Source organism: Blennius ocellaris (genome assembly GCF_963422515.1).
Source record: "Blennius ocellaris genome assembly, chromosome: 20".
Lineage (NCBI taxonomy): Eukaryota > Metazoa > Chordata > Actinopteri > Blenniiformes > Blenniidae > Blennius > Blennius ocellaris.
Genome location: NC_137669.1, coordinates 17,306,580 through 17,327,899, shown reverse-complemented (window position 1 = coordinate 17,327,899; position 21,320 = coordinate 17,306,580). Strand labels below are relative to the sequence as shown.

The window sequence follows — 21,320 nt, the reverse complement described above, 5'->3', positions numbered from 1 at the left end:
AAGTCTTTGAATTAACCACAACAATCCATTTCACCTTGTCAAGAATGTGATAAAGCACCCTGCTCGCTTTAATCTCATTTTAACTTCAGTCTGACTTCCCTTTTTCATCTGTTTTCTTAAATTTCAGTTACAAAACAGATCACATTGCAAAGAAAACCATTTCTTTTTGAGTTGTATCTTTTCCAATTCCCCATTTCCTTGCAATCACAAATCACAGAACCTACAGTCCACTGGGAATTGTGTTTCCTTGGATTGGGGGCCCCACTCCATTCTTCATCCCATATTCAATTCCCTTCATTCAATCCTTCTCGCTTGTCCTCGTCTTTTATTTATTTGATCTTTTTTAGTTTCTTTCAAACAAAGTCCTTTGACATAGCCTCCACAAAGTTGGGAGCCGACATCAGGATTGATATGGTGCATATGATGTTGAAAACGCTGAATGCCACCAGACACAGCCGGTCGATCACGGCGCCGGCAAATTTCCACTGGTCGGCCATGCTCTCCGTCTCGTCCTGCTCCCGGAAACGGTCTGCCATGTAGCGCACCTCCTCCAGGATGGCCTGCAGCTGAGGGTCTCCGATCCCGGCGGCCGAACACCCTCCCGCTCCGCCTCCAAAACCCCCGCCGCTGGACACGGTGCTGGGACAGCCCACGGTTTCCACGTGCGCCGCGGGAGGCGGCGGCGAGCCGCAAAACTGAGACGGCAGGTGCGGAGGCGGGCTCCCCGCCACCCGTGGCGGCCCCGCCGAGATGTTATTCCTCTGGATGGGCTCCGAGAGCACGGAAGAGTCCTCGACGCTCTGGAAGCCCATGTACAAAAGGTTGCCGTTGTTGTTGGCGCTGGACTGGGCGTGGAGGTGAGGATGCCCGGCGTGGAGGGACACCGTCTGGAGGGGTGCCAGGCTCTGTGGGTGCAGCGGGTGGAGGCCGGCGTCCACGGGGTTGGGGATGCTCCCGCTCTGCGAGCCCGAGGAGCAGCGCCGCAGGTGGGGGGCGCACGGGGGCCGCCCGGGGTCGTCGTTCTCACCCGGCCGCTTCATGCGCAGGAACCACGCCACCCACTGGAGCAGAACGAGCTGCACCTGGAGAGACGGAGGCGTGTTTCGGAGTGAAGGACAGGAAGCGGCGTGAAAACATGCCGACAACAGAGAGAATCATCAGAACTCTGTACAGCACTGGAAGCCACCTACACATCGTGACCTATATAAATCTCCAGCTTCGACGGGCTAATAGCGTCGTTGTCTTGGGGACTGACGCCTCTTGTGTTTTCAAACCTTGTGTTTTGCTTCAAACTCTAACTGCACTTGTATGAGCTGAAGTGTAAGATCCTTCGCCCGGGACAGCCTGAGGCGAAGAAGATTTTGTGCTTTAACAAGGTTCCCACAGAGAGGATACTTACAGAGGCAGCATTAAGTTCAAACTGTGAAATTATTAAGATCGACGATCAGATTACTGCTTCACGGCTGTAATAAGGGTGCAATAATGTTTCAGTAAACCGCAGCATCAAGATAAAGGGAAGCTTAACCGCACAAAGTGGTACAAATTTATACCTTTCTCCACATTTCTACTCTTCTCGTCTGCTCTTGTCTTTTTCCCGCACGTCCCCTGAAAAGGGCATCGGAGCCCAGCAGCATCCAGAAGGGCGTCTGGCATCTAATAAGTAGCTAATGTCCAGATGACTGCTCAATTAGTCCCCACCGAGTATATTTACTAGCCAGGTAGTACTCCTGATGCTGGGTTGTTGTTTTTTTTTGTTGTTGTTGTTCAGGCTGTAATTATGAATTGTGCCGGTTCGATGCCCCCAACTGAACGGCATCAATTAGCTTGCTAATTGGCCATTGGGCTGTCTGAACAGGCCATTCATCAACAGAACGTCCTTGCAGCGTGTCGATACATACAGCTTCGGCTGGAAGCGTGTCAGTTTTTCTCATGCAAACACAAATCGCTAAACGAAAACATATAAAAGTGTCGTTTTGGATTTCAGTGATTGATAAATAATACAGGAGTAATACAAAAAGAATTGTAATTTCAGCTTTTTCCCTACATTTCTCTCTTTTTTATATATATATATATATGCTCACACATGAACAAAACTTTTGCAAAAAGACTTGGTGCATTTTTTTTTTTCGCGTTCGACTTAAGGCAAGGGGGGAAAAAAAAAATATGAAGGAACGAGTCAAATCGAATCCGCCTACATATCCAGAGCGCTTTGAAATGCACTCCCGTTGAAGTCTGTGGTGAAGCACTTGATGAACACATTCTGGCAGACTGACACTGCCGGGTGAGTCATAGTCGAGGCAGTCAGAGAATAAAAAGAACGAGTGAAAGACGAGCGCAGGTAGCACCAACAAATGATTGAACTGTGATGGAGAACGATACTGAAGAAGAATGATGCTAATGATGGAATAGATACCAGCAGGAAAGCCGAACGATCATTTGTCAAACTGGACGACCACCGGTGTATGAGCAGTAATGGACGACGTGGTGATTAACGGTGTCAGCTCAGCATTACCCATTTCGGCATGTTTCCTCCGTTGGGATCGTGGTGATGATACTGCAGAACCACCACGGTGGCGATGACCGACATCCCAACGATGATCATTATACTGGCGAAGTACTGACCTAGGAGGGACGTAAAGCAAGGACTGTATTTTATTTTGGAGTCTATTTATGCACACTACTACTTCCTACGACTCCAGTGAGGGTCTGACGGAATGTTTTCAGTATGAAAAGCTCAGACAAAATCCACACAAGTATCCTAAAAATATACATACAACATTCAACATTTAAATGTTCTAGAGGAAAATGAAGAGAAAATCGCGTCGAGGACAATTAAGCAAAAACGCTAAAGATGCAACTGAAGATGTAATCATCTTCAAAGCGTAGATTATTATAGTATAAGTACAAGTTATTAATGTTTGTAAATCATAATCATAGAAAAAGTGAAGAAAACACAACATGGATATGAGAGTAAATTAGCTTTATTGTCATGAAAACTAGAGGTGAATAATAGTTTGAATGATATTCTTATTCTGAGAGATGAATTACCTCTGAATCACTTGGACCAAACCATTATGAGGAAGACAGGGACGATGCAATCCAATCTTCTTGAATTTACAAGGTCATATTTTTCTGAACGATACAATTGCTTTGCGAGCATTTTAAAAACGCTTTATATTTACTAAGATTCCTCATATGACATCTTGAAAGTGATGATGTTCGATTCTTTGGGTTGAGGTTTTGACCTTCATAGCTGCTTACTTGCTTTTTTGTTGTTGTTGTTGTCGTTGGGTTTTGTTGTTGTCTTGTTTAACTGCGTATTATGTTGGCAGGACCATTAAAAAGAATAAGATCAGAGGAGTTATTTCCAATAAAAAAATATGCTGCAAGCGTCGCTCGGGTGATTGCGATGGCATTTGTTTTTCCCTGATTCTTAATGACCAGGAGTTGTGTCTTAAAGCAAAGATGGCCGTACATCTGTCTCTGGCTTGCAGTCTCAGCTCACTAAACATACTTTCCAGTAGTGAGGCCACAATCAATTACACTAATTAAATTTTAAAGCGAGCAGGTGGCCTCAATAAATTCCGTTATTACAGTTTTTGTGGGCCTTTCTGCAGCTTTGACACTTTGCTGTGGCGCGTGAAGGATAGAATCTCAACTCCTCTGCAGAAATCCCCTGTTGAGACTGCCACTGAGGTCGGCCCGCCATGTTAGTTCAGCCTGGAATATTTCAGCTATTTGATGGATTGCCAAAAAATTGTGTCTTGACTTTTGCAGACCTCATCAAGCACACTCATATGGCCACAAGTTTGATTTAACACTTTTGAAAATTCCAACATCACCTCAAAAGTTTTACTTTTGGCTCATTTGTGATAACAGGACGTTGTTTAGTTGTCCTAATACACTGATGAGAGTGACTTATGTGCAAAATATTGAAACCTGTATCCACTTTGGACAATTACAATTTGCAAAACATTTAATTATGTATTTTGCATCGTGTGCAAATATTCTGTTTAGTTTACCTTCCTATATGTGCAATGGCATTATGATGGGGACAATAATAATCTACAACCCAATTTCAAATCTAATTTCATCCTTTTTTCTTTTAACCAAACTGCCCCATTTGTTGTTTCCCCTCCGCTGTGCCTTTGTGTCGGGTTCCTATGTGGTAGCGGCCGAGGTGAGACGGGGTCCGTGTGAATGAATGAGCTGGCACAGCAGGACTACACACACTCACGCTAATCAGTAACACTCAGTGTTTTTGTTGCAGGAAGGTCATTCGATATATACACTCCATACCCTGGTTCATTCTACACCTTCCGACATTCCTGGGTTGTCACGTCATTAACTTTTACCTGCTGCTGACATCCACGTCCAGACAGATAGAACTGTCACCTCAGATGTCAGGATTCATGAAAAAAAAAAAAGGGAACAAAAAATACTAACAATGATCATATTCTATGAACTAGAGTATTTCAGATGGAGTTTTTGTCTGTGCTTGCTGCTGACTAGTATCTCCTCCACTTTCACCAGAATCCCATCTCATCCCATTCCCGCTTTGACTGGAAAATGTGTTGCAGTTTTATGCGGAAAAGGTTCGCCAACGTGGATGAAAAAGATTAAAATTAAACCGGCGGCGAGAATATTTATCTTCACCTATTCAAGAGGCAGGAAAAGATTGCTGAGATAGAAGCTTATCAACATTTATATTAGTTAGAGGCAGAGTAGGTCCACAGAAGCCAGAGAACATGCAAAGCACACAAAACGACTCGGAATCGAACCCAGATTTTTCCAAATGTGAGGCAGCGGTGCAATCCACTACCTCGGCGTACCGTTCTCCTGAAATCCATTCGCAACCAAAATACGAGCGTGTGCGTGAATGCAGGCAGCGTACGATGGAAAATCAGTGTGGCGTATTTTTCTTTTTTTGTATAAATTTGAATTAACGGCTGGATTTCACTCACCTATGAGAGGGACGGAGTCGGACGTGGCTGGCATGATCTCTGCCACCAGCAGCATGAAAACGGTGAGAGACAGCAAGACGGTGATACCTATAGATAGATAGATAGATAGATAGATAGATAGGTTTTTAACTACATTATGTTAAGCAGTCAATATTGCGGTTTAGTCTCCTCCCCTGAGTGCCTCCTTGTAAGAAACGACATTAGTGCGTTTGGTATTTTGATAAATGGTCACACTCAGGATGACATCGGCTTTCGATTTATGCAAATGAGAGGCCGACCCTCATACAGGAAATTACTTTTTGACATGCTGTACCTCTCCAGCAAAAAGCACTTGCGCACAGCCAATGACCATTTTTTAAACCGTGTAAACACACACCCCTCTCGCACTCTCCTGCTCTGATCCCCGGCTCCATCTTCATTTATCTGCCTCGTCCGTCTCACTTCACCAACAGACTCAAATTTAAAGGAGTGCTGCGCTGGCGTAAGCGTTCCCCATTCAGAAGCATCGATTAAACCAGCACACCTCCCGATAAATATATGTACGCTCTTTAAGGATATTAGCGAAAATTAAAACGGCCTATTTCATGTCGCTTTTGAACAAAAATGACAGTTATTCCTTTTCGAAGCATGCTGCTCTAGCCCCAGAGGAAGCCTGCGGGTCCCTGTGTCACCTCCATCAAGCGCAGTGACGGAGTAAATTCCTGGAAGGAAGTGTGTGTAAGCTCTCTCCCACTAATCAATTCTCCAACTTAATTACATCAATAGGTTAATTGGCCGTGTGTATAAGACTTGGCTTATTTTCTCTCTCTCTCTCTCTCTCTCTCTCTCTCTCTCTCTCTCTCTCTCTCTGCGTTTGGAAAAATGCTGTGTAATGCGTCTTGTATTGAAGTCAAAGATACGCGTTGACAATGGCTTCCCTCCGAGCTCAATCCCACTCGGGCCTGAATCAAAAGGGATTTGCTAAAGACGCTCGAGCATTGATTCATATTCAGAGGTGTATTTGGTGAGTGATTGGACTCGTCAGTACGACAATGAAGCGTACGCGCTGTGGTTACAGTTAATTACCATATTTTACTCCATGTACTGGCAGTTTTCACTGAAGCTGTCTTCGGTCTTTGGAAAAATTGAAAATGGTACAAAAAAAAAAGCATAATTAGATAATCTCACAGAATACAAGATGTTCCAAACGTTAGAATAGAAAACTGACAGGTTTTTTTTTTTAAACTCTAATGTGAAGTGATTATCCTGTTCATTTTTATTTTAACTCCGCCGCACCTCATTGATCGTGAAGGAGATTGTGTCCCGCCATACCATAACCGTCGCTCCACAGATCAATGCTCGTATTCGTTATTAGCCCATGCGTCGCTTGTTAAACCAGTGAAGTACCTCTTAGAACTAGCATCAAGACTAGTTACACTGCTTTTAAAAGATGGATATTGATTAGATGCTATAACAATTTCATACATATCAACATAGCACAAAGTGTAAGGTTGCTTTTGGGAGATTATTTCTAGACTGCAACTAAAAAATCTTATAGTGGGAAGCTTGTTTATTTCAAATGACACCAGATTTGTAGAAAACATGTCAGTTTAGCCCATAAAAAGAGCAGAAATACCAAATCTTCTCTACCAACCAAATCTGCTGCAGGCTGTTGTTTAGGCTTCATCCATCCAAAAGACAAAGTCAGGGTCTATCCTGAACAGGTTGTACAGTCTGTCATGGGACAAACATAGAGTCACCATGTGTTGCTTCTTCAGATTTCAATCACACACCAACAGCAGAAAAGATTTGCCTCATTACTCACTGACATACTCGGCTCTGCTGCTGCTGCTTCCCACAAATGGATGTAAAAACAGGCTTTTCAAAAGAATGAGACTTAATCTCAAGAAGCATTTTGTGACAAGAAAGAGTCGGCCTGCCAAACACAAATCTCCTTCCTTTTGGCGCTTGCTTTATGTGACAACCTTCAGAAATTGTCTTTTTGCAGTTGAAAGAAATAATCTAATTCCTACATTTGAGGAAAGAACAAAATTGAAGAAATTATCAAAATGAATGCTCTGTCCAACACTTCTCACTTCTTCAGCTCTTTAAAGTCCTGATGGGGAGAATGACATTTATCTCCAAAATAGCCTGAAGCATATTAAAATGCTCTCTCTCTCTCTCTCTCGTCTCTCTCTCTCTCTCTCTCTCTCTCTCTCTCTCTCGCTCTCGCTCTCGCTCTCTCTCTCTCTCGCTCTCTCTCTCTCTCTCTCTCTCTCTCTCTCTCTCTCTCTCTCTCTCTCTCTCTCTCTCTCTCTCTCTCTCTCTCTCTCTCTGCCTATTGTATTGTGACTTGGATGTCTCCCATCTTCTCCTCCTCATCAGTCCTCCCTCTCCTCGCTCAGCTCATACATTTTTTTTCTACTGTCTGTTATCTTTTTTTTCCCTCCTCCCTTCCCACACCCATCGCTCCCTGTTTCCTCCTCCTCGCATTTCTCATCTTTCTATTCTATCCTGTAATCCCTCTCCTCTCTGAGCTTCCCTTCATTCCTCCCTGTTTGATGCTCCCCCCTATAGTCTCCGGCACCACTCCTCTTTTCTCCCCGTCTCTTTTTCTTCCTGCCGTTAACGGAACATCCTCTGCAGGATATCGTCACAACTAAAGAACGATAAGAGCACTCAGGTTGGAGATTGTTGTTGTGTTCTGGCACTTCGTGGGCAGGTTGAATGTTGAGGGGGACAAAATTATCATAAACTCCTCTTCAAAAAAAAACACTTGTCACAGACATTTGCAGGAGAAGTGTAAACAACCGCAAACACAAATGAGAAGAGGAACGTTTTGCCTTCTTTCATACATTCTGTGTTTGTAGTAAAAGTGGCCTATTGAGATTTCTTCAAGCTAAGTTTCTGTTTACCTTCGTTGTGTGCATCTTTGATCTCTCTCCAACATCTTTCCTTCAAACAATTGCACAGCAGGGTTGTTGTTGTTTTTTTCTTTTTTTTCTCTCTGCCTACATTCATGTCTGCTGGCCCACAAAGTCTTTATTTTCTGTCTTGTCTGGTCGTCCTTGTACATCTCGGCTCATAGATCAGCGACTAAGTGGAAGAAAAACTGAAATATTGTGCAGTGTGCCTGGATTTAGCTGCATTTTGTGGCGCAGCAGAGGAGGTACAAGCACTCACGTTCATCTCTAAATTGAAGCAGATGCATTTGTAAGAGATGCTATGACCAGAAATCCTAAATGTATTCATACTTGGATTATAAACATTTAAAAAGCAGCATAATCAGGGACGTTTCCACAGACGTTTTAATTCAAGCTGAAGACTTCAAGGTGGATCAAGATGCATCCACCTCTTAAGGTGGATGCTGCTCCCTCCATTGTGAGAGTTGTCTCGATACCTTTCAGTTATATTGCTTTAAGTGCTCATCCGTCTCAGACATCACACTCAGTGGGATCGGTTTAATAAATAACTTTTAACCTAAGGTCAAGTGTTTCGTTTGGTTTCATCCGCCTACATGTGTGCCACAAATGCTCTGATTCATAAACAAAGCAGGAATATATATATATAAAAAAAATGTTATGTGGCGTTGTTGTATTCATTTATAACACCAACTCGAGCTTGGGACAACATGTAAGCTGTAACCAGGAATAGTACGGAAATATATAAATGTCATCTATGTGTGGACCATCACAAACAAAAACATTGAAAAATCACCAAACAGTTTCAGAAAGAGGTTGTGTGAAATACGATCAAGGAGGAGACGCCTCCATCCCCACCTTTTTTGAGATGTGTTGCTGCCACATGATTCAAAATGAGCAAATCGTTTGCCCTTATTTTAAAATGTGATGCATGTGCTCTATTCTGAAAATCATGAGTCGATAAAAATTACAAAATACACATTGTCCCAACGATTTGGAACTTGAGTTGTAGGGTGAAATAGATTTTTTTTTTTGGTTTAAAAAAGGACTTCTGTGTTAAAGTATAGTAGGATGAATAAATATTCATCTCCTCTGAGCAGACCAGTCAGTACTTGGTGTCTGCAATTTCATGGAGCTGGAATCCGAGATGAACTTCAAAACTTAACAAGCCCACCCCTCCAGCTCGCCTTTCCCCTCAGCAGCTTGTTTCCTCTCTCTTATCCGTGTCTGATGCACTCACCCAGCGAGATCTTCTCCCCAGAATCGGCCGGCAGCACAAAGATGAGCAGGGTCATAGAAGACAGCAGCACGCAGGGAATGAGCAGGTTCAGGGCGTAGTACAGCGTCCGCCGGCGGATCGTGATAACGAACGTCACATCCAGGTAGGGCTCCTTACAGCAGTCATAAAAGACTTCATTTCTGGTGCCGGGAACGCCTGAAAGAGGCGAAAATCAACAAATCGCTCCAAGACTCGATGCTTTCGGTGAGGCGACGCGGGAAAACTTGACCTCCTACTCACCGATGAGGTCCCACTCTCCGTTGGGCATGTAGCCCGAGATGTCGGCGTCGTTCATCTGGAGGTCCAGCAGCCAGCCGTCGTACGTCCAGGAGCCAAACTTCAGCTCACATTTCTGGATGTCGAAGGGAAACCAGCGGACGTCCACATTGCACGTGCTCATGAAGATTCCTGGGGGAGAACAAAAGGACGGGCGTGAGAGAGAGCCAACGCCGTTTCATCTTTTCATGAGATTTGCGACAGTGACCCCTCGCAGTTTGCCTACGCTAGAGAGGTGGCCTGGCTAAGATGTATCAGAGGGATCACTTGCTATGCAGGGTCCGTCTCGGATGTCAAGCCACGTCTCTGAATCATTCATTCATTTCAAACCTTATCTCAACCTTCTGGGTTTTTTGGGGGGGCGTTTTTTTCGCCACGAATGGTGCGAAAAGTGCTGCATCACACCCGAGAGTGCACACTGCAATTGGATTATCATGAACACTGCACAGGTCTACAGAGGAGGGTCTGAAATTGAGTTTGGCAGCTTGAAGAAAGCAAAAACGAGATTAGACACAACCTTCCATTTAAGAAATGTCTATGAAAAACTTGGCAGCCTGCGTCGTCGCTCATAGGTCTCGGACACGCACGCGCAGCGTTCAGCCACGGCAAGGGAAGAAAATATCAACAGTGACAGTTGAAAAATCAGATTGGGCACAGTTGCGGTAATCAGATTACCACTTTTATCATGCAAAATAAATGTGCTCGGTAATGGGGCACACGTAGGCACAAAATCATGAGAACGAGCACACACAGCGGAGCCTCACAGCTCTGAGACTTTCATTATGAGCCTGCTGACATGCAAATCAGCCTTCAAAGTTAAATGAGAGTTTGGAGAAAAGTATTGAGGTTAGCAGGTTGAATGCCTCCTTTAAAGTACCGTATTAAGAAATGCCAGTAAAAGCTCCTTTTATTCACTTCTCCCTTTTGGAAAGTCACTCACAAACCCCAAGCTCTTGTTTTTTCCCTTCATGAGGTTGATGTCTTTATAATTACTCCACTTATGAGCTCCTGGGGCACAAAACCTTAAATGACACTGATTATGCAAAAGCACTTCTCTCTACCTTTGAACTCGGCAGCTCTGCACACCTTCATGCCTCGTATATTTTTGTGACCCGCCTCTGAAATTTATCCAAAAACCTCGAAGCTCCACTCTCCTTCCTACAAGACACCTGAATCCTTTTTTTCCCCCTACACCTTTGGAATAATCTCAAGCTCGCAGCTCCCAAAAATAAAACGCCATCATTGTGAAAATGGCTTTGCAAGAGGGCATTACAAAACCAAGAGAGAAGATTACTTTGTAGTAAATGTCGCTCAATTCTGATATGAGCTAAAAACCCATTCCGCCTTATCTTCTGTTTTGCCATTAACTCAAACGTAACAACATAACGCCTTCGCCTCAGCAGCAAGACACACTGTGATAGTACGCAGCAGACACCTGGGATCCTCCACATCTGAATTATTTACCGAATGTCAAGCCCCTGCTTCGTGCCTACCACCCACAGACTTGTTGCCTTCTGTTTATAGACAATAACCAGACCTAAGGAATCGCAGCTTGGCTTTTGTGACTCACTGCTTTCCTTTCACTCCTGCTCTCCCTCATTATTCCCCCTATTTTGCAGTCTCCCCTGCCCTCTTTTCACTCTTTTCATCGTGAGTCGAACCTCTCCTCCGTTTATTGTACCAAACCGGAGCTCCATCTTTTTTTTGTCCTTCCTCTAATTGATGCGAATCCAAGTCACAGGCTCATCAGCTGTGTGTGCATTCAGCAGCAGCTTATTAATAAACATGACTGCTGAGCAGAATTTAGAGAGCGTTGTTTTCTTGAGCTTACAGTCCTTGACTTTCACTTAAGAAGGCCAGATCACTTCAACCCTTTACAACACGGGGGATTCAGTCTCCGACTCCTGTAATCTTGTGTACAAAGAAAAGACTGTGAGAAAGTACAAAGTAGAGACCTGTGGAAACCCACGGGAGTCATTACTTTCACAGGCTTGTGTGAATCTTGCATTTGGGTTAAGAGAGGAAGCCGAGAAGGAAGCGGGTGACTCCTATTTATAGGTGTTACTCTCAGCTCTGGGAATCTGGAACCAGCAACTAACCAGGGATGCAAGTTTCATTCTGATAAAATATTAATGTCAAGTGTACAAACAGGCAAGGCATGCCCAGGCTGCGGAATGAGATGCTGGCGCTGCACCCTGGGGAAATGTGGAGGTGATGTGAAGGGAGACGGGGACACCAGAGAGAAGGATCATGAATGATGGAAAAGAGAGATGAGGACGGATGAGGAAGTGGGAGGAGGCTCACCTGGAGGCATATACACGGCATATCCACTGGAGTTCACCAGCACATTGGTCTTAAACGTGGAGTCAAAGTCGTCATCTGCACTGAGGAAGGACAGGAGGCAAAGTGGCATCACTGGCTGAGGCGTGTGTGTGTGTGTGTGTGTGAGAGAGAGAAGTGTGTGTTCAGGTGTTAGTTGTACCTGTTGTAGAGCAGGACGTCTGGAGTCCAGACCTGATCTGTAGTGAAGCGAAGGTTTTTCACCCCGGGATGATCGCTCTGGTTCCACTGGAGATAGTGATCAAACCAAGTCTGTAATGCATGTGACATGGCTTGATTATTAAAAGCAGAGCTGCAGGGACTTTATGAGCAACACTGAAGCACAAGAGAACAAAATAATAGGATGAAAAGGTGTCTCTGCTCCCCCCAAAAAAAGGATTTAAAGGGACATTCCCCTCTCTGTTGGACAGGATCAGCTTCTAAATGTAAGAGGAAGCCGGCAGAGGTAATTAAATTAAAGGTTTTTTTCCCCATTAGCTGTCATTTACAACTGCTTTATTTACTTTTACTTATCTGATAATGTCAGTGACAGTGCCAATATTGTTCTAACTGTGATTGTGAGGGAATGCGACAACGCTGATGAAGTGTTTAAAACTGACGCAGTTACCAATAAATGCTGCCATATCTCTGCAGCTTTGACTCTCGACACAAACACACACACACACACATGCAGTCTGCAGCTAAGCTATTTCATCTCAATTCCCCGCTGCTCCTCAGCTGGCTTGTATTACTAAAGATATAAATCATATTTAAAGAAATACCGCTTTTCTATTTCCAAAGGATGCCGAGCTTTTAACTCCGCTTTCCTCTCAGGCTGAGAGATATTATCATCAGACTCAAGGAGTGGAGGTCATGACTTTAGTCCCCATGTTGCAGAGCACTGCTTCATAGAAAGCATGAGCGAATGAGCGAATAGCAGACGGTTCATGATCACACCAAACACTCTCGAGTCCTTACCATCCGCAGCCACATATTGGAGGTTAAGACCTGGTTCTTCTCATCCTGCAAAACATGTCAAATGTTTTTTAAGCACACTGCGGTTTTTGGTTTTTTTGTTGGTTTTTTTGCAGAAATCAATGGTCTGTAAATTAAGAGGAAGGGATTTGAACATGACTTTGCATCTGGGTTAAACGTCACACCTCCAACTTTTCGAAATGAAGTCCCAATTATTATAGAAGATCATGAGTATGATCGCCACAGTTAAATGCTTTAGCTCGTGTGCTGTTTTTAATCGTTTATGCATCAATTTTTTGATGCAACATGTGTTTTCCAAGAAGAAAGCGACATCAAAAATCCCTAATAGATTTGTATTTTTAGACATACACATTTTGCCTCACGCCATCGTTCATCCATCTGGTGGGTGGTGAACAGCGGTGGCTGTGGACACCTACCACATCCATGATCTGTACCAAACTGAGGGAAAAGACCACGGTGAGGCTGTGGGAGTCGTTGCCCACCGGCCGCTCCATCCGGTTGTAGTCCTTCAGGAGGTTTTTCAGCAGGTTCCTTTGGTGGGGGCCCTGCAACGACACTGAGGGGGCAGAGGGACGTCACTCAAGTCTGTGGAGAACCTGTCCGATTTCAGAGTAAACCATTGAGTTACACTCTTAGCGCTGATTTAAATGGAAAAATGGAGAAAGGAAAAACACACCGGTAGTCAAGGAAAATGTAAAAAAAAAATTATTTAGGAATTAAATGACAGGATGGATGTTTGAGGGAATAAATGTTGCTGATGAAAGCAAAAGATTTTACCCCCTGCACTCTCTGATCTTTTAGTACATCCTGAAGAGCATGACTTACAAGAAAACACACAGGGGAAAGGGTGAGAAATACTGGATTCAATGATGAAATTACCTGCAATTTTAAAGCAAATCTTATCCTTTATCGCCATTAGCTGTGCTTATCTTGACACCGACCGTGTGTGAGGGGGGATGAAGGCTTTCTGTTACGCCACGTTGCCCTGTTTTGTTGAATTCTACACATTATATGACATTCGTCTTCATTTCTGTTGAGATCCATCGGCAATTATAAGGCTGCCATAGTCTTCAACTGTAGTCAATGTTACACTTTGCACTGCAGTTAATTTTATAATTTCCATTTAGTCCTAAACCACCAACAAATAAATTACATTTAACAATGTCATTTAATAAAATAATTATTTTTTCTCTTCCCTCCACACATTTCCTTCATTCACGATTCCCTTCGATCACAATTTTCTTAAAAAATTACCATGGAAAAAATATGATTAAAAGGCCAGGGGAAGCCCACCCTCACATCATCACTGATTTAGAGGAAGATTCACACAGAGTGCAATGAGCGCTCAGTGAAGAGAATCTTAATTAGAACGAGTGGGAAACTTTTTCAGTACGTAATTGACACTAATGACTGTGTAATTGGGTTGATTTGAAACGTTCAAAGGTACATATCAAATGTTGTATAGAGGCCTTGATGGACAGACCGTAACTCCACCTTCACAGAGGCAAGCTTCATACAAACCTGCTGCTGATTCTTTATTCTGATCAAGATCTGGAGGTTTTAAAATCTTTATGTCTTGCTGAAGTGCAGATAGAGGTTGTAAAACATTGCTCAGAAATCGTTAGATTTCTTAGTTCAGCCGTGAGTAGTTATGTCTCGGTGTAGAAAATAACAGTCAGGCTTTGGGGAAATGACATGCAGCCCGGAGAAGAAGCACTATGAACCTATTCTGAGTGTGAAACAGAAATAACAGGGTTCATGAAGCCCCAGTGAGCTGAACATGTTTCCTTCTAGGCAAATGAAAAAACTGAGGATATATTTGACTTTAAAAGCCTCCCCCCCTCCCCTCAAAAACGAAAATACAGTCTGAAAACTTTTGCTCTCTATCTTCTCGTGTTTTCTTATCTTTTCCCCTCTCTGGTCTAAAAACTCCTCTTGACAACAAACAAACCGGGTGAACACGATTCTGCTGCTGGTGCCTCTGCCCGCAGGGAAAGTTCACGCGCTCTGCCATCCTCTGTCAGCCTTTCTTACACTCAGCTGCAGCTTGTACTGCTCGCAGCCCCGTCAGCCTGGCTGCATCAACGCATCCACAGCAGGGGAGGCAAGATGGAAGAGCCGCCGATCCATACGTGCAATCCGACTGATCTGCCACCGGTTATGTGCGGGTGACCTCCCCTGACGTGCAGCGGGTTTGATGTGGGGAAATGAAGGCTTGAATGAGGGGTGGTGGTGGTGGGGGTGGGGGGGAGGTAGTGAAGTGCTTGAGATTGTCTTTCGACGGCGTGTCTTTGCTGTGCAGACGAGATGTCAAATCAAGCATCCAACCCCCGGGTCAAAACAAGCGTGTGTCCCAAAAATAACAACTCGGTATGAGAAATGCAGGGGGTGTAAACAGGCTTTCAAACAGGTGAGCAAGATCTTCACTTTTCCCCCTACTGGAGTCCCCCCCCCCCCCCCCTCTACTTATTCCTGTGTACACTTCACGGATGAGGCATCAGCAGCGGCGACTCCAGATTTCTGAACCCCTACATTCCAGTAACGCTACTTCAATCAGAGTCCTGAAAAAAGAAAAAAAAAACAGACTGAAAGAGCGAGAGATGCGAGCGGACTCACCGTGGATCAGAGCCGAGAATCCAGAGAGGAGCAGAGCCACCGAGTGCCACATCCTGGTGGAGGAGGAAAAGAAGAGGCAGAAGAGGTGAAGCTCCAGATGTTGCAGGAGGAGGAGGAGTAGGAGGAAGAGGAGGAGGAGGAGGAGGAGGGGGGGTGAAGGAGGGGATGGAGAGAGGAGAGGGAGCACAGACTCAGGAAGCTGCTGGAAATCCTCTGGTCTGCATCCAGTCGGCATGAGAGGGAAGGAGTGTGAGAGCGTGTGGTGGGAGAGAGGGGAGCCGGGAGAGGAGGATGAGGAGGAGATGCTGGCTGTGAGCGCTCTCTCTCTCTCTCTCTCTCTCTCTCTCTCTCTCTCGCTCTCTCTCTCTCTCTCTCTCTACCTCTTCCTCTTCCTCTGTCTCTCTGGGAGGTGGGACTAAAATGGAGAGTAGAAAAAAAATGTCAGTGATGGGGGTGAGAGGGTGGACAGAGCGGAGGGAGGTGGTCCAGGAGAGGTTGTAATTGGTCTATTGCCAGGAGTTGACCTTATTAAAGTCAAAAGAGGCAGTGGTTTTAAAGGATCTTTACTCTAATGGAGAACTGATTGAAGAAGTTTAAATTGAAATGTTCCCTGAGTTGGATAAAGCAGTATAGACGATGGATGGATGGGTGGATGGATGGATGGGAGAAGGGGTAAATAGGTGAAAATACTTTATATATGATCCATATGTGCATAACCATATACAAACTGTTCAAAAACAATCCTCTTAATCCAATCAGATGGCCACAATATCTCTTAGAGTTTGACCAAATGTGCCTCTTTATAAATTGTCTTGTTGCGCCATCCTCTCCCTGCTCCTGTTTGCGCCATGTGGCTGCTCAACATGTGTGACAAAATATACGACAGTTGCTTTTCACATAAGATAACACGGCACAGTGGTTGCGGTCACGCACTGCTGGCCTGGAAAGCGTGCGCGCGTGCGTGTGAGTGCGTGCGTGCGGTGCAGCGCCCCACACCGCCCCGGCGGGAGGCGCAGCTTCGAATGAGCGGGGCAGACGGACCCTGGTTTAATTGAGAAAGTGCTGGGCTCTGCAGGAGGGCCACGGAAATGTGCATAGTTTAAACTCTTACTCCTCATTGCGCCGCACGAAGTGCTGATGCAAGGGCAGAGGCAGCGAGAAACTGAAGGAGAGAGGAGGGAGGGAGGGAGGGAGAGGTGGAGGTGGCAAGAAAAAGAGTTGGACGGTATAATAGATTACCCTATTACTTCTACTGCCCTTCGGAATTACCCCTCTCCCTCCCGGGCTGCCTGTCACACAGCCGCGGCGCTCCGGGGCTGCGTGTTCACGCTCGGCTGCACGCGGAGGACGGCGGAGCGGCCCTGGAGGCAGGAGGAAGAAGGATGGGCCCAGTTACCGGCGCAAGGCTGCACGTGCACGGCGCGTGGAGGAGCGAGGACGCAATGTGTCATCCCAGCAGCAGCAGCAGCAGCAACGGCGGCGGCATCCTGTTGCTGCACGCGATGCATGCATCCAATATTGCTGCGTAAATGTGTGCAAAAATGACATTGAGTTCGTCTCATGAAGGAGAGGGAAAAAAAAAAAAATCAAGTGAGGAAAGCTTGCTGCGCTGTTCTGCACCAGCTTGACAAAAGAGCCCCAAAATCCTAAATTCATCACGCTTCATCAAAATTCACATTGGGGGCACTGAGGCGTGGGTGACATCTGCCGGTTTGTTTTCCAAACTGCAGCTCGGCGGCCCTCGCAGGGCTCCTTGTTAAGTTAACAAGAAAGAAAGTGGGCTAAATGGCACGAGGAGATGATGAGAGTCAGTGCTGTAAAGTTGGGGCTAATTAGGAAACAATGCCAGCAGATGAACGAAAACTCTGGGCAGGCTGTGAATCAGTGATGATGAGAGCTGGAGGAGGAAAACAAGAATTGCGAGCATCATCTGGACAATGATATTGCACCACGGGTCATTTCCTGAACATCTGCTGTTTTTTTTGTTGTTTTTTTTAAAGGATGTTGGTAATTTTCAGGGGATGTGGATGGTTACTGCTATGGGCTCACATGAATTGACAGGAGTCTTTTTGTGGAATTTGTTTTATTTTTGTCTTCTGTTCCACTATTTTTTTTTTATGTTTTCATGTCCTTCCAATGTAAATATTGCAATGACATGTTTTATGATTATTTACTTTTATGCTTTTCATTCATGTACTTACTGTTTATGAATCTGCTTCTTCCAATTTAAAACTGGTTTTCAGTTGCCGACCTCGTTAAATAAGAAGGGAATGAATTCTTCCCACACAAAAAAAAAACATGCATCTCCTGCGAACTGGTTGCACTAAATTGCCGGTTGGAGTGAACATGAGTGTGTCTGTCTCTCTGTATTCGACCAGTGATGGACTGGCGGCCTGTCAGTGTGCATCCTCCCTGAGCCCAGAGTCAGTTGGGATCAGCTCCAGTGCGCCGTGAACCTGAAGTTGAATCCAGCAGTATAGAAGATGGATGTCTGGAAGTTCCTAATTGTGATGCTAATTGCACAGCTGAGGCCGAGACGGCCATCATGTTGACCTGGCGTGACCAGCGCTCGCCCCAATCGGTGCTAAATGCTGAATGCTGTCTCTGACAGTGCAGCCATCAGGGCTGCTGTGCTGTGCAGTGCTTTGCTGTGTGTTTAATTGCTCTGCTGATGGGATTAGGCCTGCTCCTGACGCTGACACGTCCCCTTCACTTATCGACAAAACCAAGCACATGCTGTGATGTCTTACTGGTCAGAGTGGCTTAATTTTGGTGGATAGGCCTTGAATGGAACTGAGTAGATGCAAATTCTCCACTAATAGACAATTAGATGTAAGCTCTGGAGCGGTGGGACAAAAGTGGACATGATGTGAAATCAAACTGTGCTCAGTACAGTTTAGTTTCTCTGTAGCAGCTTGCAAAGTATGAGAATGAAATCGAAGTTATCGAAGTTTTTTGTAATTTATCTTTTGAAAATCTGCTATTTAGATTATTCAAAACCACTCACCAAAGGCTTTATCTGAGTTTATATGTTCGAATATTTCTTGAACTAGAGCAGCGATTTATTGGAACCTCTATTGATTTAAACCAAACTACAAGAGTTAATTAGTGAAGTCCAGGTTATAGATGTTGGTGGTCTTCCAATTGATTCCAGTGTTCATGTTAAACTAAGCAAGTAAATACCAATACTTGCTGTCGGAATTAGATATCATAGAGTGCATTTATTTATCTCAAGATGCCGAGTTGTGTAAAGTCAATCGATATTATGTATTCTGTGAGGAGATGGTACTGACCACTACACCATCATACATTGTAGTAAAGTCCACTTTTATACCAAAAAAATCTCAACAACATTTATTGGTTTCACAAATTTGCTGCTAGAATTTGTAGTTACTCTTCAAAGGAAGTGGATGAGAATAATTTATCACAGGAAAAAACATTTCTGAACTGCAACGTTCAACTTTCTAATCCACCCCTAAGGTGGCAATACATGCAGCCTTCATTTAAGTAGCTGCTAAATGTGTGGGAGAATGTTATTGAGCTGGAAATATTGACTCAGCTTTGTATGCAATAGGGCACAAGTTAAAGGTTACAGGCCTTGAAAACATACTGGTTTGGAATAAGGGGCCCATTTAAAGGGCATTTCTACTGGTTTTTGTTAATTAGGCGGCCCACTTTTCCAGCATCTGAACAATAAACACTTGCTGCATTTGACACTGTTGATCAAGACGTTTCGATAGACATGCGGCAGCAGTGGGTGGACATCTCTGACACGGCACCGAACTGGTTTAAAATCAGTCTAAAACATAGGGACTTCTCTGTGACAGCCGGTGTTTTCAAGGCTGGCTGAATTTAAATTACATGTGGAGCTCCTCAAGGCTCCATCCTCGGTCCACTTTGGTTTACATTGACATGCTCCCACTGGCCCCAAAATTAAATCTCCCAAAAAGTCAACCAATTAGTTTGGTTTCAAGTTCACAGTGGTTTCCTGGTTTCCTGGTTTCCAACATTACCACTGGTTTACAAAGCTCTGAATGTTTTAGATCCATTCATCTTTAATTAAAAACCTATTTTACCCAATAAGTTACTTTCAGGCATGTATATTTGTTTTTTTGTTTTTTTTCATGTCCTCCCATGTTATTACCCAATGAATTACGTCAGCATGGTTCCCAAAGTCTCTAAACTATTAATTTACCCTGCTCTTGACCTTTAAGCTTTTCTTGTTTATCGTTTGACAAATGTTTACCAACAGATCTCACTAAAGCAATTAATATCCGAACCAGAAGATGGACGGGCACGCAGTGAAGATTCAGAGCACGAAGGGGATTTGCCATTTACCAGCCACTGCAATTAGTCCACTCAGAATATCCCCGTTTAATTTCACTTTCCTACCAGCCAGAGGATGATTTGCAGCAGAGAAGACTAATTGAAGCCGTGCTGGCTACCGGCCACAGAGCCAAGAAGAATTGACATGCTTAGCTACCAGCCGCAGCAGCAAGGATTTACAAACACTTGGCAGGAGGCTTGAATTAATTTGAATCCTTGCAGATGTGCATATATCCTTTCAGCATCTTCTTATTAAAAGGACGTCACTGTTGGGAGAACATTAGTAGTCCCCATGACAAGCAGAGACGAGGGAGTCACACACCACTGTTACGTCAGTTCCGAAAATTACATGTTCATATTTTAGTAACTTGTCCTCGACTCCACTGTGAGGGAGAGTCTGTATTCACCAGTATTGACAGTCACACACTGAGACACAAAGAGTTGGGAAGCCCCTCTTCCTGTATAATATCAAGACAAAAAAAAAAAAAAAAGAAATCCAAACAGCAGCATCTGGCTAAGTCCCAGAGCAGCATGGAGTAGTTTTAGCATAATTAATCTATTTAACATCTGGAGGGAAGCCAGAGGAAGTAAAAATCCGAATGAACGGTCAGACCAGCACCATGTTTGAGCTCCTCCACCTGTACTCATTCACTGCCTCAGCTCCCCACCAGCAACACAAACCCCCCTTCACCTCCTTCACCCTCTAGCTATCCTTAAATACATGTTGTCTTCAGATTAGATAATGCCGTTCTTTATCCTGCTACTATCCGGATGTGCTCCGCCCACCCCTTTGCTCCTTGGGTCTCGCTCTATTATCTGTGGACCCATCTGTCACCAGGATTTAGATGAATAAATGATGCTTGAATGTCATTGTTATGACTTTAATGCTTAATACTCCACTCTGCTTTGTGCATATTGTTCGATTCAGGGGTGACATATTTCATATTTCATAAGCTCATAAGTATCAGATCGCTGTCTCACTTGATTAATCTTCAACACTAATCTGCTGCATTGATATCGGGGACTATTATTCCCTCGTGAAGATTGGATTTATTGAAAATAAAAAGTTTGTATGACCCACTTGGAGTTCTGTGAAGACTGTAAAGGCACCAATCGGCGAAATTAGAAATTAAATCCAATACAACAGCAATTCATGTCAGACTTTTCAAATCAGTTTCAGGCTGATTTTTAACATCAGGCCACCCACTTGTCAGTAGATGCACCCACCCACCCACACACACACACACACAGGAAGGATGAAATCTGCCAATCCCAGCTAAAAAAAAAAAAAAAAAAAACGCTGACAGATGATTCAGTCTTTGCCTTTGCTCTCCGTAACATCTGCAACTTAAAGTCTTTGCAGTCATTAAGCCCCTCCAGCTTTAAGGAAGATACACTGATGGCGATACAAGATAAAGCAGAAAACAAAGCCAAACAGGGAATAAATGCCTGAAAATGTAATGGATATCCATGGGTGTTTGCTTCATATGTCGTCACGGGAAGTGAACGTTCATAACCTATGCTGGAATCGATGGGAGGAGCTCTGCGGTGATGCTGAAGCTGCTAATGGATTGCTGGAAAGTTCTTACTTACAGAGTGCGGGCGTTGGGAATATTTTGATCTGAACACATCGCATGTTTTTTG

General features: G+C 44.3%; 1 protein-coding gene across 1 annotated transcript; it reads right to left on the bottom strand.

Annotated features, from left to right (window-relative positions):
- Nucleotides 1-353: 353 nt before the first annotated feature.
- On the bottom strand, nt 354-15,402 carry chrna11 (cholinergic receptor, nicotinic, alpha 11; the record flags this gene model as incomplete). Its single annotated transcript, XM_080516542.1, has 10 exons — nt 354-1,082; nt 2,513-2,622; nt 4,965-5,051; nt 9,105-9,299; nt 9,384-9,551; nt 11,724-11,803; nt 11,902-12,011; nt 12,717-12,761; nt 13,151-13,290; nt 15,351-15,402. The coding sequence occupies 10 exons, from the start codon at nt 15,400-15,402 to the stop codon at nt 354-356; spliced, it is 1,716 nt and encodes a 571-aa protein (XP_080372668.1).
- Nucleotides 15,403-21,320: the final 5,918 nt, after the last annotated feature.